The 19,470-nt window shown below is 40.6% G+C and overlaps 1 protein-coding gene across 1 annotated transcript in view; it reads left to right on the top strand.

Annotated features, from left to right (window-relative positions):
- Positions 1 to 19,470, top strand: part of schip1 (schwannomin interacting protein 1) — an 878,565-nt gene that overhangs the window by 183,665 nt on the left and 675,430 nt on the right. The window contains exons 2-4 of the mRNA XM_073040992.1: positions 5,986 to 6,050; positions 7,096 to 7,179; positions 11,268 to 11,418. Of these exons, the coding sequence (XP_072897093.1) occupies positions 5,986 to 6,050; positions 7,096 to 7,179; positions 11,268 to 11,418 (300 nt within the window). The remainder of the gene's footprint in view (positions 1 to 5,985; positions 6,051 to 7,095; positions 7,180 to 11,267; positions 11,419 to 19,470) is intronic.

The following is a 19,470-nucleotide window of genomic DNA, read 5'->3' on the forward strand; positions in this document are numbered from 1 at the left end:
TATTGAAGGGAACGGAAAGTTTGTAGTTCCCAGATCGAATGAAAACATTTTAAACCCGGCAGCTCGCTTACAGAGTAAGTCGAGAGCTGCCGGGGCCCCACATGCTATTGTTATTCAAGGGTGTGGAGTGAACAGGCAGCACTTGACAGGCTGTCTGGGAAAAGCGGGATCGCTTGCAGATCTTAAATTGGAAACTAATAGCATGACAGGTCCTGAAGAGAAAAATAGCAACTTGCTTAAAACTAAAGAATTGGGTAGAAATGAAATAGGTCTGGGATCCGGTGTTGATAAGATAACTCCTATGAATAAGGCGGACGGGAGTTCACCCCGCCAAACTACTCGAGTTCCTCCCGTAGAAACTCACCGGAAAAAAGGTGATAGTTAATGGGGGCGCCATTTTTAAATAGGAAAACTGGCTGTACGGGATTTTGACAAAGCATGTGAATAACAAAGACAACCCCTTGGAACCTGCCTGTTAAGTTGAAATCTGATGCTACCAGCCTTTAGTCGGGTACAAGAGAAAAGAAAATATTAAAGGAAGTGCCACTGTACTCGTTACCTGTTTAGATGATGAATTAAATGTATAACTGTATAGCTCTGTAGTGAAAAGAAAAGCTTGTGTATTGTGTTAGATTCTAAAATCCTGTAAGACTCCGTATTACTTCGTTTCACCACTGGTGAAAACACTTTGAAGAAAGGGGGTGTTATGAATGTACCACAGCTCTGAGGGGCCGAAGGGTGCGGGACCAGCTCCCTCCTTCCGGAGAATCGCAAGATCGCTATTAATTCGGGTCTTGGACCCAGGAAATGAGAGACAATGCAACGGATTTGACCATTGTTCTTAGAGACACCTGTGTGAATTGCAACTCTATAGTACGTGCCAGATATCAGGGACATGGACACCCTCGGGCAATGTGGGGTGGGGATTGTATCACCCTACCTTGATTGACATTTACAAATCTGCCAGTCATGATAAAAAGGAGACTGCAGGAGGCAGTACCCCAGCGACGCACCAGAAGGAGAGACCATCGCTCATCGCTCCCGTGAGGACGGGAAGCTGTTCGGGAGCCATGTGTGATCCGGTTCCCCTAGCTTGGGGAATGAGTGGCTGATAACCCCGAAAAAGACTTTGAAATGACAACGGGGAATCCACGTTCCCGATTCAACGAGTTGAGTCCAAAAGGCTGGCAAGTTTATTTTCTCTCTCCAACACGTGAGACCCCAGCGGTCCCTAAAAGGCTAAAAACCTGTATGAACTTCCGAGACTTTGATATTTCCATCGGACAATAGTTTTACCCCTAGACAAACGATAGAGCTACTTCTTATTGTTGATTATTACTATACCCACGCTTTAGATTGAGTATTGACGAATTGACGACGTATATTATCTGAATGTTTGTATTAACCTTACTTTTGTGCCCCTTTATAAATAAAAATGTTTAAAAATAGTACCATCAGATTTCAGTGGACCTCTCTATCTTTGCTGGTAAGTGACCCAGTTACGGGGTTCGTAACACAACAAAAGACAAATTCCTGTTTAGTTAGAATCAGTGTTATTCATTAGAATAACCTTTGTTACTCCAGTTTCTCCAACTAATTAGATCTAGTGTTATGCCCTATTTAAACGTTTACAGACTAAGCTTTCCTTTTTATTTTTTCCTAGTTACTTAGGAAACCAAATATAATTCCTATTCTCAAGTATTAGAGTTAACTTCAGTTTCAGTTCCAGGCAGTATAACTACAAGTTTAAATTCAAATTCAGAAATTATATATCCACAGTTTAAATCCTTTCACAATTCTCCAACGTCACAACTCTTATTCAAAGTAAATCTCATTCAGTAACTTATCAAAGTCTGTGTAAAAATAACCGGTTCTCGCAGAAAATCAAATTCGGATTCTTCCTATGAAAATGAACTTATACATCCAATCGTATTGAATCCTCTGCGGCATTACACATTTCATTCCTGCGCTGGTTTTGCATCTGGGTGGATTGCCATCTTGGTTCGTTGGATGAAATAATCGATTATTAACAGCAAGTAAGTTTGCAGACTTGTACAAAAACTTGACTAAATCTCTTGGTATGATTTTGCAGAACTAATTCCTGACTACATGGTAGGGACTTTGGACACTGGTCTCTGCCAATATTGTCTCCTTATAGCTGTAGCTTCAATAAATCTTTTATCGCTATTGTCTTTCCTCCAGGGGTTTCACCTTGAGGTTTTCAAGTTAGTAGGGTAAAGATACTCACTACTAACTCCACTCTTAACAGTTCAAGTCTTCGATTTCTAATCGATGCTGCATTTCTCACCTTGTCCATCCTGTGTCCAGCCCGCCCCTCCTTTGCATAGTGTGTTTAAAAAATTTTTTTTATACAGGTAAACCTCATTTCATCCCTCCGCAGGTAGAACTTTATAACATTATAATTTTGGATTTAATTAAACTGGATTACATAGACTTTAAATATTGCCTGTCTGCCTTTATTCCCCAAAATAGTTTATTTTGATTTTTTATTTGTTCCCCACCCCCCAAATTACTCAATGAAAGGAGAACAGAGCTTTATCATAACCGTGACTACAACTTATTGAACTCAAACAGGTTGATCTGTAGAATTCCTGGCTAACTACAATGCCTGTGTTCTTGACTCCTATATTTGCAGCTTGTATAGTAAAAATGTTGTAAGTTGAATGCTCAGACAGGATAATGGCTCAGAAAATTGCTTGAACAATAGCAATGGGATATTAGTTGAATAATTACTGTCTGTGCAGAGATTTTTGACTAAATGATGAAAAAACAATATCTTATACTGAGTTTGAATGCCTTTACTTAAAATTGAAGGATTACAGTAACTTTGCTTCAGCGGCTGACATTTGAAAACTGTCCTTTTTATTCTATCTCCCTGTGCTCTTTTGCAGAAATTTTTATTTGAGGGGTTCAAGTGGTTATAAGTCATATGCACAAATCCACAAAAGTTTTGTGCTATAATGGGGCTACCACAGATTGGAGCATGATCTGGGCTGTCATATTTCTTTAAAAATAATGTCTTCAGATAGGGAAAATGTTTACATTATGTAGGCAATAATAAAAGACTTGGCAATTTGGAGCTTCATAATGTGTGCGACACAGTAGTGTAGTGGTTAGCGTTCGGTTCAATTCCCATGGCAGTCTCTGAGGAGTTTGTATGTTCTCACTGTAGCCACATGGGTTTCCTCCCACATTCCAAAGACAAATGGGCTAGGGCTAGTATGTTATAGGCTTGCAACATAGATGCATGGCGACACTTGCGATTTGCTCCCAGCACATACTCAATCTCTGCTGGCCATTGTCGCAAATCACCACTGTACGGTTCAATGTATATATTGATAAGATTAATGAAACCATTATATAATGGTAAGGATTTCTGCATCACTGCAGACTTTAGCATTATAAACTGAAATAAATAAACATATATTTGTCCCAATTCTAATTTAGTTTCCTTAATTTATAGTTTTATTCTTGTGGCTTATGTGTTTCCAGGAAGTCTGACAGGATGCAACTACTCTAGCTCTTGGATTGTCTTTTACAAAATATCTTTTTATTTTTTTCTTATCAATCAGGTCTGGTGTCAGGAGATCTGAAATAATCTGTCTGTGCAAAATGTGCAGCAATAATTAATTTATAAACAAGCAGCAGAATATCACTACTCAGAAAGAGGAATCAGTATAAACTTTCTGCTCTGTAACTTTGTGGAAGTCTATAAAAATTAAACAACTACAGAATTTGGAAAAAGGATAAATATAGCTTTCTGAAATCTTTTTCAGTTGTATCTGTTATATTTTAAAAGCTGAGAAACATAAATGCCCTTATGTAGCTCAAACAGTACTTTAATAAATTTGAATTGTGATTGTGCATATCTAATTTTCAACAGGCTCAGACTCATGAACTGAACTTAACGTTGTCATTCATAAAAAGCTAATGCTATTAATTAAATGGAACAGGTTCAGCCAAATCCTGTTGGTCAGGGCTCAGAATTTTTGCTGGATATTCTCCCTCACCTGTATGCAACCAATCCAGGTGTGAAGAGTGTTGCTGCCTGGTCTAAAGAGACCCAGATGACAGCATTGTTTCACAGATAGCAGTACAGGGAGTCTAGTGATACCAGAGTCCCAAACCAATAATACTCAGCCCAAAGATTTTATCTCTGTAAAAAGATGGAATCATAGAATTGTACAGCATAGAAACAAGCTTTTTCAGCCCACTTCATCCATGCTGACCCTAATGTCTATCTGCACAAATCCTATTTGTCTACATTAAGTTTGTATCCTCCTGTGTCCTTCCCATATAAGCACCTGCCTAAGCATCTTTTAAATGTAATTTTGTCTGCCTCTACCACTTCCACTGGAAGTTCATTCCAAACAGCCACAACACTCTGTGTGGAAAAATCTTTGGATCAGTGTATCTGACAGGATAATGTTTGCTATACTCCTTTCCTCCCATAGTTCCTTTTAACTTGCTTGGTTCTTTGGAAAATATATTGTTGCACTGTGTAATATCCAAAAAGGTGAACTATGAGTGTTGAGGTATTACTTGTATATCATCCAGGCATTCAGAAGGCTTTTAAGACTAAAGGCCAAGCATGCTGGATTATTGCTTTTAAGGTCGCACTTCCAAAAACGCATCACCTAATTTGCATAAAGTAGTTTCTGCAATGTGCAAACACAAGGAAATCTGCAGATGCTGGAAATTCAAGCAACACACACAAAATGCTGGTGGAACACAGCAGGCCAGGCAGCATCTATAGGGAGAAGCGCTGTCGACGTTTTGGGCCGAGACGTCGACAGCACTTCTCTCTATAGATGCTGCCTGGCGTTCTGCAATGTGCACTGGATGACACACTCCTAAAGTTTGTTCACCACGTTGTCCAATGTTGCATAACTACTATTCTTGTAAGTTGTACTCAGCATGCTCCTTTCTGAGTCATTTGTAGACAACAAGAGCCACAATGATCTGAAGGCCAATGTAAAGCTCTTGACTGTGGGCACACTGCTTCTTGGAGCTCTAAAATGACACAGCATGTGTGAGCAATGGGGCCCAGATGAACTAGAACGAATCAGATCTGTCTCTTATGTCAGAACCAATAAAGCAGTGGTGGAATCAAGTCTTGGATCCTCAGAGACCACCTATGAAGATCAGAAATCCACAGTAAAAGTTGAAATGCTGAAATACATTGTGAATTGTTACACTTTAGTGATTTCTCCCCAGAATATCAGTTGTCTTTTTATGTTCTATATTTAATCATCTAGCACGTTCAGTATTTCTTTATTGTCAAAAAAAATCTTTCTGCATTGAATGATTTAAAACAAGTATTTGAATTTGCTCATGTAGAAAGATTCTCATGTGCTGTCTTAGAAGGAACATGCTGTAGGGAAAGTGGTGTCAACTGGTGGTGTTAATGTCCAGCTTGCCATTCAGCTGCCAGTCCACTGACAGGCTGATCTGTCAGCCCGCTTATGTAAGCTAGTAATTGGCTTTTAACATTGCTGGCTTGCCACAGAACATCTGTCGATGTTAGCGATAATCTCAGACAGGCTGGCAAGGTTACAATTGCAATTTTGCCATAATTATTCATGTGAGATTTGCACATATGCAATGGTGTCAAAGTTATGTTTAGGTCTTTGGGGAAAATGCGCAAAACTCATCCATGTCGAATTCTCAGCTGCTGCTAAATCTGCCTTTCAGGATATTTGGACCAAATACAACACGGCAGGGACTGGCACAATTCATAACTGCTTCGATGTCTGTGATTAAAAGGACTATTGGCACCTGCCCCACAAATTTTATTGGCATAGCTGGGGAACGTGTCAGCCATATGATTTGTCAGATGGCTTGTGATGCATTGTAAAGATCATAGAAAATGGGAGGGGCAGGTGGAATTAGAATTTGCTCACTGATACCAGCTTAAATGGTACTTAGCTTCATGTTGATGCTTGTTTTTGTTTCAAATCTCAGGAGGAATTGAACAGGCTGGAGAATACTCTGGATCAAGTGCATGATGCAAAATATGTTGTTCAGAAGTAAGTATGTTAATCTCTGAAGCTTTCGCTAATTGGTATGAAACTTATGCAAAATATGAAGAAAATACTTACTGAAAATCCATTAAAATTGCTGGGGAAAGGATAGCCAGCAACCCTCAGTTGGAAACATGTGCAGTTGGTTTGGTGAGAGGATAGTATAAATGAGGATAGTAATGAGGATTGGCAGAGGATAAAATAGACCACAAGCTACTCACGCAGAAAGATGAAAAATAGCAATGTAATTAAAAAGAAGATACAATGGTTTTAAACAGCATGAAATATTATCAACTTCATAATATTGATAATATTTATAACAGACTTATAGGATGAGAAGCTAGTGCTGAAAATTGTAGCTACTAAATTTAATTTTATAAAGTGTGGTGTATACTGTCAGTTGTGTTGGAACCCAAAGCTCCTGTGGTAGTGCAGTTGAGTTGACAAGTGTCCCTTTATGTCATGTTTTGTATTGTTTAATCATAGGATATGTCTCTTTCTAGTTAGCCTCTGTGTAAAAAGACAAAAAGATATATTAGACAGGAATTTGAGGAAGGAGAGCACCAAATGACCAGCTACATTCAGTGACGTACATTCAAATGACCCATGTAGTTATTGAGGTTCTACACCCAATGACAGCTACTTCCCCGGTTGATGGCTATGGTCCAATGATAAAGGGGTGGGGGAGGGGAGCACATTACATACAAACATACATTATGTATCCATGATAATTGGAATTGAGGTATTCCAACTCAATGAAAACAGTGCTAACATGTGCAATAAATTTTGCTTGGAAGTCTTTGGAATGAATATCAGTTAGAGGCATGATTGGGATGAGCAGTGATGCACTTTGTCATTCAAGTTACTTTAGCCACTTGTCAAGAATGTGTAACAAAATTCTAGAATGCTCACAGCCATTGGTTCATACTACATTGCAATTCGACACTTTGAGAAGATTTGACTCGTAAAATTCACAAAATCTGTATTACACCATTATGTGCAAAGAAATTATTGCTTTGGTGTTGGAAATAAGCATATAACTTCTCTTTAGCAACCATGAACATCCAATTGACTTTGGAAATAAGATCGAAAAATGTCAAATCAGCAGAGGGGTTCCGGAATCAAAAGCAAAAATGTAAGTAATAAGTGAAAATAATTATCATGATTTGTTTCAGTTTTGATGAGAACATTTGCAATTTTAATCAATCTAAGTTTAAACAGTGCAAAAGACAACCCTTCACTCACACATTACCACTGCTGCATGTGAGCATTGACATCTTTGTGAAAGCCAAGAACTGAATTGACTCGATTTCCAAAAGTGTGCGTGCAGTAGATAAACAGATCCAAATGTTCCTCATGACTGTCTCCTGAAGCACGGATAGATATCATGTTCATGTAGAATTTAGTCAAAACTGAAGCTCTTAAAAATCCTAGTCTTCCTATTGTGTTGCAAATCTGAGAGCTTTCATAGAAAATTAATTTGGTAAATGAATAATGCTATTGATAAACTGTTCATTTATCTATAATAACTAACCATTAGAAAAGGTGAGAAAAATTAGAAAGTGTACAAGCAAGTGTTATGGTAGAAAATATTTTCTGACCTCTGATTCAAGAAATGTCACTCTCCCCACTTCTCCAAGTCTTACCCACAAAATCTTTTGTAGAATTGTCAGCCTTGCTTGCATCCTCTCTCTTGAACTTTCATCCTCCAGATAAAAAGAGAGCATACTTTTGCTCTTCTTTTGTCTCTCCAGTGAAGAATATTTAAGATAAATCTGTCCAATTTACTGTACCTGTGCCTTTTTAAGAAGAACCGAACAGAAGCTGTTAGAACCAGACACTTGTTTTCTTTCTCATTAGCTGTGTTGAAATAATTATCAGCTGGGATAGTGTTAGTCAAGAGAAATTCCTTTAACGTTACAAGATTTTTAACTGGCAGAGTATTAATGTATTATTAATCTGTATAAATCAAATTTCAAAAATAAATAATATCAACAGAACTATTATTTGAAAATGTCAAATGGATAATCCTATTTGTGGAAAGGAAATGATTACAAGAAGTTTTTGCATTCTGTAATTTCTGGCATTTGGTATTTTTTAAAATAAAGATCTTGGGATATTTTTCTTTCTTTGAGATATAGACATTGCAGGCATTGCCTACAGATTTATTGTCTGTCCCTGAACTAAGGATGCAGTTATTAGTCAATCACAGTCTGTAGTCATGTACAGACCACTGCAGGTAAGTAAGGACATCAGCTTTCATTTCATTCCTTTCAGAGTGTGAGTGAGCCAAATGGTTTTCTGAAACTCCAGCAGAAAATGAAGAAAGCACTCAGCAGGTCAGGCAGCATCTATGGTGTAAGAAGCTGAACAGATGTTTCAGATCAAGGGTCCTTGATCAGAGCTGGAAAAAAAATGAGTTTAAAACACACATGGGCATTTGAAATTGCAAGGAACGGGAGAGTAGAGAGAAGATGTAATTTTGGCAATGGGATACAAACCAAATTTTTGAAGTAGTGATTATTTTAAAAAAGTGACAGATCTTGAGAGAGAAGAAGCTAAAAGAAAAACTTTCTTTCCAATCTTTAGTTTCATTGTTACTGGTACAGAAAGTTGTTTTTCTTTACCTAAACTATAGTTTATTTTTCAATTTGCCAGTGTAGAATTTAAACTATTTTTTCTTGATGAATGGGCAGAAGTCTGGTTGGTAGACCTGTCACCTAAAAATCTTAAGTTACCAAGAGTATAAGATCATGTGAATTTTAGAAATAGCAGCTTGAATGGACAATTAATGTCTTTTTATTTTCTGACAGATATGATTTGCTATTAGTATTTTCCATAAACACATCCTCACTGGGATCAGCGCGCAGTTTAGCTCCTATTGATATAAGCTATTTCTGTTGCAAAATTTCGTCATCTATTTTACTAATCTAGGAACTCGAACAAGGAGCCAGCCATTTGTTCTCATGTGCCTTCTCAGCCTTTAGTTCAGCTGGGTCAGTCAGTGTTAGTTCCTTACCAACTCAGAAAGTGAGCTTAGAGCAATAGAGTTGTATAGCAGGTAAACAGGCTTCTCAGCCCAACTCATCAGTGCCTACAAAATTGTTTTCTTGAGCTCCTTCCGTTTCCTCAAGTTTGGCTCATATCCCCTTTAACCTTTTCTATTCACTACCTGGCTAAATGATTTCCCATCATTGTATCTGTACCTGTCTCTACCACTTCTGGCACCCTATTCCATATACAGGTGTCCCCTGCTTTACTAATGTTCGCTTTAAGCCACTTTGCTTTTACAAAAGACCTACATTAGTAACCTGTTTTTACATTACAGAGAGGGTTTTCGCTTTTACGAAAACTTTTCCCATATGAGTTAATGGTTCTTCGCTTTATGCCTTTTCGGCTTAAGAAATGTTTTATAGGAACACTCTACCTTTGTAAAGAGGGGGACACCTGTACCCTCATCCTGTGTGAAAATGTTACACATCAGATTCCTTTAAAATCTTTTCCTCTCACCTTAATATATGTACTTTTATTTTAGATCTTCTCTATTCAGAAAGAATCCCAGTTTATCCAGTCTCTCCTTTAAGTTTAAGCCCTCCAGTCCCAGTAATGTTCTTGTTAATCTTTCCTTCACCTTTTCCAGCTTAATGATGCCAATGCACTTTGTGCATTGGAGGAGATTAAAACAGAGCAGGCAAACTGCTGAACTAAGATTGCTGAAGCATGGTGTAATAAAACTCATTAACTGCCCAAGCCTAGATGACTTTGAGAAAGTCCGGTGAGTTCGCATCGTGAACTGTTGCAATGCTTATGTTGAATCTGCTCCTGGATTTCTGTTAGAATGTGTACCAGGGGTTTTGACCAGCAACCAGAAAAGAATTTCTGTGCTTCTAACATTAGACTGATGAGTGAATTCGATGGAAATTTGGAGGTGAGAGCTATTTATGCCTTCTGTTCTTGCCCTTCTGGGTGTTTGTCATTGCATGTTAGGGATATTTACTGTAGTGTGCAACATGGTCTCTTTGACTATTGTATTTTTTAAATTGAATCAGGTAAGTTCTCTGTCAGCAGATCACAGTGGAAATTTCCTGATGGTAATGTCCACCATTGAATAGCAAAGAGCTGAGTATTTTCTCTGCATATGGTTATTGCCTTGCACTTGTGATTGTTGTTTGTCATTTGCCTATTATACTGAAAACTGGTTTTGAATATCAGAGAATATCACCACTTAGAATGGAAGGAAGGTCCAGACTGGACATCTGAAATTGCTTTGAAGCGCTTGTGTAGCAATAGCCTATGCCAATTTAATTGAATAAGATACTTTGAAGTACACTTCAAGCACTGCGATTGTCATTTCATCGCCTCAGCTTGTCTCCATTTTTGATTCACCTCTCATCTCCATTTCCTCTATTTATCTCAAAGATTTCAGGGCTGAAATTTCTCCAAAACAACATATTCATAGGACAGCACAAGCAAAAGGGTATCTATCTCTCTTGTCATTGTAAGAGCAAGTATATATGTTTAAACCCAGTATTTGGTTTAAGCCTTCGGTGTACCTGTGATATAACATTTATTTTAGTAAAGGGACATTTGATGAGATTAGACTTATTTGCTACATGCACATTGGAACATGGAAACGTAGTGAAATGGATCATTTGCCTCAACAACCAACATATTTCAAAGATGTGCTAAGGGCAATCTGCAAATGACTCCATGCCTTTGGTGCCAACATAATCTTCACACAACTTACTGAACCTTACCAATCCGTTCATCTTTGGAATCTGGGAGGAAACCCACGTGGTCATGGGCAGAAGTCCTAACAGGCAGTGGATACTTAATATTGATAAAAGGTTTTACATTGGTGTTCGTTGTGGATCAACACAAAACAGAACTCTTAGTTTTCCTCATTTGAGTGAATAATTGTCATGATTCTATTATGGATCGAAATCACTGATATTATTAGCAGGGTATTTATGCAGAAATGTTTATGATTCAGTATATTGAACAGATCTTGGGTTGCGGGGTCTTCATATGATGGATGTGGATCTGAGGGGAAATGATTTGTGTCGGGATTTGGATGGACTGTCCCCTCATGCACTGAAATGTTGTCCCATTGACCAAGGGACAGCGTTTTAGGAGGAATCTGGGCATACCTCCTAATCTCTTAGATTCAAAGTGATACAGAGTTCCACTAGTGAAATTCTCACTTTTATTTCAAAAATGTAGCATTCAGCGAGCATGGCGTGAGTATTTGCAGCGACAGGAGCCTCTCCGGCATAGCTATATGGAGAAACGAAGCCCGTCGCCTCCTTCTCTCTCCTCGGGGAAGATGAGCACCTCCATCAGCATGAACACCCTCTCTGACGGCAGCACTCCTGTGAGTAGCATTCTTTTCCTTTGCTTTACTCTGCCACCTGCTGGATTCTGTTGTCATATGGCTCAGAACCAGCAAGAAATGAACAGAACTTGCAGGTTATTGCACTAATCAAGTTTTTTTTTAATGCCAGCTCGAGCTGTTTTGTGAGATCAGATTGATTTGTTCTTTACCATGGGGCTGAAGTTCATGCTGTTTGCTGCTTTAATACCTCCAGGACGCGAGCTGCTTGGAAAAGGAAGTGTGTAATTAATTAAAATGATCAGTATCTCTTCAGTTTAATATTAAAGTGCCAATGAATCATTTGTATAGCCAAAATGATTCACTGTTATAAGAACCTGATAGACATTGTAAAGCCGAATACATTGAAACTACCTTCAAAGAAGAATCAAACCCTATCTTTCTGTGAGCATTATTAAACTGGTTCATAATATGATTAGAGATTATTACTACTGATTTGCACAAATTAAAAGGGATACTGTTCTATAAAGATTTCTAATTATATCTAGACTCAATTAAAACTTGCTGCTTTGATATGAAAATGGTTATGATTCTGCTTTTGTAGAAACGCTTGCATTCCTTTAGTCTTTTACAATAAAAATCAACTAATGTGGATATAATTGGATCTGGTGGGATGAAAGAAGTGTAAATAGAAAAAAAAGATTTTCTAATGCCAGTGAGCCAAATGTAACATGTAAACAATGTTAAGAAATTGGTCAACAGAGCAGAAATAGATTGAGAAGTTAGAATATAGATTATTGATTAAATGTGTAGCCTTTCAATAAATGTTACTCAAGCATTCAGGTATAAAATAATGACAAGTTTGATGCCTTATCTGCCAGATGGTGGCATTAGTAGACAGAACAGCATCTGAAAACTAGGCACTTCACACTTTTGTTTCTAAGCTCATGCCAATAAAGTCGGGGATTTTAGTGAATCACATTTAGAAGGCAGATTTCCTTTGCTGTGAAGATACCTGAAGTACACCTACCTGGAGTGTGATTATTAGATATATGGCTACTGTCGTGGTTTCTCGTGCCCCACAAATGACCAGGAGATGCAGAAGATTCTTCAAGAAGTATTAAACTTTAATTTGCAAATCAAAGCTGAGACAGTCAGTGAGCTAGTCGCTGTTTGCCCACCGATCCTCGGACACAGCATTTTTTATAGCAATCTCCTGGTCCAGTTGCATTAGCATATCCAATCAGTCTATAGATGTGTATCACAAGTACATCCGCCACTATTGTTTCTACCTATTGACTTAATCATGTTCTAATCTACATCTTTTAGCTACCTCTCATTAACACACCATTATCTTCTACATTCAATTGGATACATGCATAGCAAATAGCAAACTCAGAGTACATAGTTTTGGTTACACAGCAAACAACGCAACTTTTATACTCAAATATATCCCCCCTTTGAGACCCATAGGGTCTCACATAGAGAAAGAAGACTGAGTCCGCGCACAAAAGCCCCAATAAACTCAAGCACTTATTCCCAAATCTCGGGTTAAACTATAATTTTCTGCGCCAAGACCTCAAAGTATTCTCTCCCTGTTACCCTGGGCCGCTGAGCCAAAAACCTGTCCCTATGTACCTGAGACAGGGAAAAAGACTCAGAAGCCCTTACAATCTACTCCCACACGTCGTTTTGCTCTTGTTCATCCTGCAGGTGTTGTAGGCTGTAACGATACATTTTCTTTACACTTTACTTGTAAAGCTGCCCCTTGCTTTCCAATTATCACAGCCTCCTCTGCCAGGTGCTGTTGGGTACATGCCTCCAGGTGCCATCTCTCCTCTAACTCCCCGTTCTGAGTCTCGTCAAAAATCACTGTACAATGTAGCTCAGATTTGGGCATTACAGCCCTGGGTAATATAACCTGCACGCCCTTTTTCCATTTTTCCCAGGTTTCCTGAATCTGATCTGCGATGTCTCCTATCCAGAAGACATTAGCCTTCTTGCCTTCTCGCACTATCAATTGAGCCCCTGCTCTTTCCACACTCAGCCCATTTCTGGTGCATTCTAATTTTAATTCCAGTTTCAATAAGGCATCTCTGCCTAACAAATTAATCGGAGTTCCTTTAAATACTAGCACCGGCAAAACAATTCCTTTATTTCCCATTCTCAACTGCACTGGAGCCGTGCACTGTGTCAACTGTGTTCTCCCCGAGAACCCTACCGTCTTAATAAACTTTCCTGACATGGGAAGGTGAAGGGCATACTGTGGCTGTACACAAGTGTACGTGGCTCCAGTATCTATCATCATTGGTGTCAGTTGCCCTTCTAACATAACCTGAACGATGGGTTCCTCGTCTGCCTCCCTTGTTATCATTGGGTAATGTCCCTTCCCACTCGAGTTCTCGGGGCACCCCTAATACCTCGCATAGGGGTTCACAGGTCCGCTTGGGCCTGTGGGGGCTGGTCCTTGGCTAAACTTTAGTTCCCTTCTTATCGGTTCCTGCTGGTGTGTGACAGGCCATAGTGTAAACGGACAATCTCTTCTCACGTGACCTGGCTGATTACATCCCCAGCACAATCTCTCTACCTCTCTTTCCCCCTGTTTCCTCACTGGTCCCCTCTGCCCATAGCTCCTCTGTCCCCCTCCTTGGGACTTCCAGTCCTGTCTGGGCTGTTTGAATTTAGTCTGTTCCTGATAGGGCATTTGTGGGAATGCTCCTCCAAAGACGATTATTGGCATGGGGTTTTCCAGCCCTTGTCTTACAGTATGATCGGTTCCTCCATATAGCGGTGCTTCATCCAGTTCGATGGCTGTACTCGAACCGGTGGTTGCTGGCAGCATCTTTTTGCTTTTCTCTTTTTCCTTCTTTTTGAGTTCTTCGAGCTGCATTTGTATTAACTTTCTTTGCACCTCTTCCTGCTGCTCAGCCAACCGTTTGTGTTTCCGGTATTTCTCAACCGCATGGACTACATGGTCTCTAAATTCTTGTGGGGTCATTGACGTCAGCCCAACCACTTCCTCCAGTTTGGATTTTACTTGCGGAGGCATTGCATCCAAAATGCTATGTCGGAACAGTGAGGTCATAAATAAGCTATTCTCCACCTCTTGCTCAGTCTCCAGTCTCCACCTTTTCAACTGGTTTTCTACGTAGGCTGCTGGGTTTTCAGTGTCTCCCAATGGATCCCCTTTTAAGGCTTTGGGGTCCACTTTGGGTGGGTAAAGCTTCCTGAGGGCCTGCCATACCCTCTGCCTCACTCTGTCAAACCCGTCTCCATCAGTTCTTAGGTCGTTCGAGTTTACTATGCCAGCCATTTCCATTAGTTCATTAAATTTGGAGGTTCCCATCAACCTTATCAATAGTGCCTTCAAATCTCCCATAGCCAATAATCGTCCCTCCGTTTCTTCTTCAAAGGCTCTAATCCATATATGTCAAACTCAAGGCCCGCGGGCCAAATCCGGCCCGCGGTGGAATTATCTTTGGCCCGCGAGATAATATCTAATTACTATTAAAGTTGGCCCCAGTAATCGAAGCGCCTATGGCGTATGATATGGCTAATGCTGCGATTATTCAGGTACCAGGTTTTCAGGATTTTTAGTGTTTATTCAGCAGTCTTCTTCATAAGAAACGGAATTTGTAAAGTGAAACACTTTGTAGTTATAGCAGAGACTGAGACACATGAGAGCAGGCTGAAAAAACAGAGGCAACGAAAGCTGCGTTCGCACGCGTCCGACTGTTCCGGCCCGCATGAAACTGCATTTTGCTCAATCCGGCCCGTGACCTAAAATGAGTTTGACACCCCTGCTCTAATCCATTTCCCTGCTCCTTCATGTAGATTGGGCAGAGTGTTTTTCAGCCCTTCTAGGTCCTGGGATCCCCAAGGGATATACTGCACTTGTTCTGATCCTTTAACTAACAACAGCATCATTCTTCCTCCTTCTTCCCATCTGCCCTGGCTCTCCTCCTCACCTGACTCCCCATCTGTCTCAGGGTATGTCTTTACTGCCTCCCACACAAATGTCTCCGGGGTCCTCTTCTTCCCTTGGTCTCCCTGTGGAGTCCTTCCTTTCTGTCTTGATTCAATACTTGGTTGGCCCCTGGAGTATTTTTCGCATCTCCTCTGGCAATCCCCTCTCAGTAACTTATCTGGCTCTCTCTCTACTTCCGCAAGTCGCTCCCCGACCGCCTCCTTCTGCTCTTCTAGGCTTCTGCCTCCTACCTCTTCCCCACAAATTCTCACATCCTCTCTCTCTCCACTTAACTCTTGCTCCTCCAATGAGTCACCTTCTCTTTCTTCCTGTCAGTGTCTGTACACCTGTGGCAGGGACTCCTCATGATCCTTACTCGTGCTTGATTCCCTTCTCTCTTGTGTTTCTCCAAGACTCTCATCTCCTATCTTTTTCCACTTCCTCATCTCTTCCTGCCCTGATGAGCCACTTTCTTTTCTAGTCTGTTTATTTCTATGGTATAACCGGTACTCCTCATACTCCTTTTCCTCTCTAAAGTATTTCATCCGTTCAATCTCTTCTTTCATTTCTCTCGCTGCCTGTTCCACCTTTATCCTTTCTGCCTGTATCTCCTTCCATATCACCACTTTTTCCTTCTGGTATTGTCTTTGTTCCTCCTCATTATCCCAAACTTGTACTTCTCCCTGCATGTTCACTGTTCCCGTCAGCAGGGGGCACTGCTTAGGGGTTCCTTCCTCATTATAGGGAGGGGGCTTTTCTGTTTCTTTCGCATCCGGGTATGGAGCTGAAGCCAGCTTCTCACTGTACCTCCCTCTCTCTCTAACAGGCTGTTTCTCCAGCACCTTAGTGTCTTCCTCGCTTGTAATCAATATTCTACCTGTCCTCCTCAGCCTTTCTCCCTCCGTTCTGAAGAGTTTTAGCACTTCCATTTCTCGTTCTCTTTTTTGCCCTCTCTTCTTAGATTTATCTTTTGGTTTGTAATTTTTAATTAGTCCCTCCATTTCTTCGCACAAACTTACATCAAACGTTCCTTCTCTTGGCCACTTTGTGACCAGGTTTTTGGTTCTTTTTTCCCATTTTTCTGAAGTTTTTGTGATCTCATATTTATTTATCGGGAATTTTTTGCTCAGAATCTCTACTACCGTTCCTTTATCTGTCATGTTATTCTCTCTTTTTAAGGTATTTCAGAGATTCACAGTTCGTTTACTGGATAATATTATTTACTCTAATTCTATGCCTAGTCTATCGTCTATCTACCAGCGCTTTAAACTATATATTGGACTGTCCTTGTTTCCTATTCTGTTCTGTCCGTACAGACCTCTATTCAGAGCGGTATCCACAGAACTTTCTCTTTGCACCTCGTCTATTCAGACCCTTATCTCTTAAGGCGGTATCCACGAAGATTTTCTCTATTTTCCTTTCCCTGCCTGTTCAGACCTTCATTTCATACAAAGCGGTATCCACAGGGATTTTCTCTATTTTTCCTTTCCCTGCCCGTTCAGACCTTCGTTTTATACGAAGCGGTATCCACAGGGACTTACCAACACCACGTGGAATTTTTCTTCACTTAACTTCTTATTAGTTTATTTGTACTTACCCTCACTGCAGTGTTCTTGATCAATCCTCTGAGCCTCCTATTAACCCCCAATTCTGCCAGATTCTTTGGACCGGAGAGACCCTTCGGCAGTGGTTCCACACTTTTGAGACTCCAAGACCTCCCCAAAACCAACAGAATTTTTAGTCCAAATTGTTGCAAAAAGCGCTTACCTTTTGTTTGGGTGCACCCTTAATTCTGTTAGCCTTGTGGGGGTCCCTAGAGGACTGGGAAGCGTCCCCATTCTGCCGTTTCCTTTCCGCGGGTCTCTTTCCGGTCCTGCCGCGGTCGCCAATTTTGTCGTGGTTTCTCGTGCCCCACAAACGACCAGGAGACACAGAAGATTCTTCAAGAAGTATTAAACTTTAATTTACAAATCAAAGCTGAGACAGTCAGTGAGCTAGTCGCTGATTGCCCACCGATCCTTGTACATAGCATTTTTTAATAGCAATCTCCTGGTTTAGTTGCATTAGCATATCCATTCGGTCTATAGTTGCGTATCACAAGTACATCCGCCACTATTATTAATCATGTTCTAATCTACATCTCTTAGCTACCTCTCATTAACACACCATTGTCTTCTACATTCTTAAGATTTCATTCTCCTACTAAATTGTTTACATGCATAGCAAATAGCAAGTTCAAAGCTGACTACATAGTTTTGGTTACACAGCAAACAATGCAACTTTTATACTCCAATACTACCCACTTGGTTCTTGCTGGACAAAGAAAATGAGAGACCCGATGCTGATTGTAGGTTCCATCTGTGAAATAGAGTTCTCCTGAGTGATCAGGATTCAGCGAAGTGACCATCTCAAAATTTAAGCCCACAGTGGACCAGGATTCTGTTGGCACCAGGGAGAATTCTCATCTTACTGCTGATCTTGGAGATTTGACGCACGTTCTTGCAGTTTTCTTCCACTACAATCTGTGCAGGTAAATTTCTGAGGCTGGTTATAAGTTGAGGATTCTCCACAGAATCTCCGACCCACTTTGTCTCTAGGCTGAGTGGGGGCATCTAATGTCTGTAGCTTACTGCACCTGGGGCCTGAGCAGGAGTATTTATGAATGCAAGGAATTATGTGGCATGAATCGGTGAGCAGCCAGCTACCTATATAAATGGTGGAATTTTGGAATACTTTTAGCCCTTTTCTGGAGACACTAGGGGAATTTTGACCAGTGAAACAGGCAGCCTGAATCTTACCTGTTGCAATGATCAGTCCACTCTTCAAGTCAAGACTTATCGACAGCTCACCTCAATGTGAGGCGGCCAGAAGGCCAGTTTTCAGCTTTGTCCTGACCTCCTGCTCTGCTGATGTATCTAATTCAGATCAGTTTTGTTCCTGAGCCCAAGTGCTGACAATGCGAAGGAGTGTTATGTATGTATAAATAAATAGGGGCATAGAGTTTGGGAGCAAATAAATATTGATGAGCCTTACTAAGACACAGATCTGACCACAGCCGGAGGATTATGTCCAAATCTGAATACCACACTTCAGGAATAATGAGGCGTTGAATGGAAAGCATTGGCTGAAATATTTCCAGGAATAGGAACAAGATAGGAGCTCATGGTATTGCAGGAAGGGTACTGGCACAGAGGGAAGATTGGTTGACTGGAAGGAGGCAAAGAGTCGGAATAAAGGCGAGGCTGCTCTGATGGGCGGTCCATGACTAGTGGTGTGTCACGGGGGTCAGTATTGGGACCGCTTCTTTTCAGGTCAACAACTTAGATGGGAGAATTGCTGGCTTTGTGGCCAAGTTTGCAGACCATACGAAGATGAGTGGAGGGAGAGTTAATGTAGAAGAAGCAGGGTGCTTCACAAGGACTTGGACAGTTTGGGAGAATGGACAAAGAAGTGGCAGATGGAATATTGTGTAGGGAGATGTACGATCGTGCACATTGGTAGAAGGAATAAATGCATAGATTACATTTTAAATGGGGAGAAAATTCAAAGTCAGAGGTACAAAGGCACTTGGAAGTCCTGTGCAGCATTCTCCAAAGGTTAACGCAGGTTGAGTCGGTGGTGAGGAAGGCAAATGCAGTGTTAGCATTCATTTCAAGAGGACAAGAATATGAGAGCAAGGGGCTTTTGTAAGTCATTGATCAGATCACACAGAGCAGTTTTGGCCCCCTTATCTAAGAAAAGATGCTTTGGAGAGGGTCCAGAGGAGGTTCATGTGAATGGTGCCAGGAATGAAAGAGTTAATGTATGATGAGAGTTTGATGGCTCTGGACCTGTGGCTCACTGGAATTTAGAAGAATTTGGGGGGGGGGGAGGGAGATCTCATTGAAAACTATTGAATAGTGAAAGGTCTAGACAGAGTGTATGTGGAGAGGGTATTTCCTAGAGTGGGTGAATCTAGGACTAGAGAGTACAGCCTCAGAATAGAGGACTATCCATTTAGAACAGAGAAGAGGAGGAATTTCTTTAGCTGGAGGGTGGTGAATCTGTGGAATTCCTTGCCATGGACAGCTGACGAGGCCAAGTCACTGAGAGTATTTAAAGCAATGGTTGATAGTCTTCTGGTTGGT

Source organism: Hemitrygon akajei, chromosome 3 (assembly GCF_048418815.1).
Source record: "Hemitrygon akajei chromosome 3, sHemAka1.3, whole genome shotgun sequence".
Classification (NCBI taxonomy): domain Eukaryota; kingdom Metazoa; phylum Chordata; class Chondrichthyes; order Myliobatiformes; family Dasyatidae; genus Hemitrygon; species Hemitrygon akajei.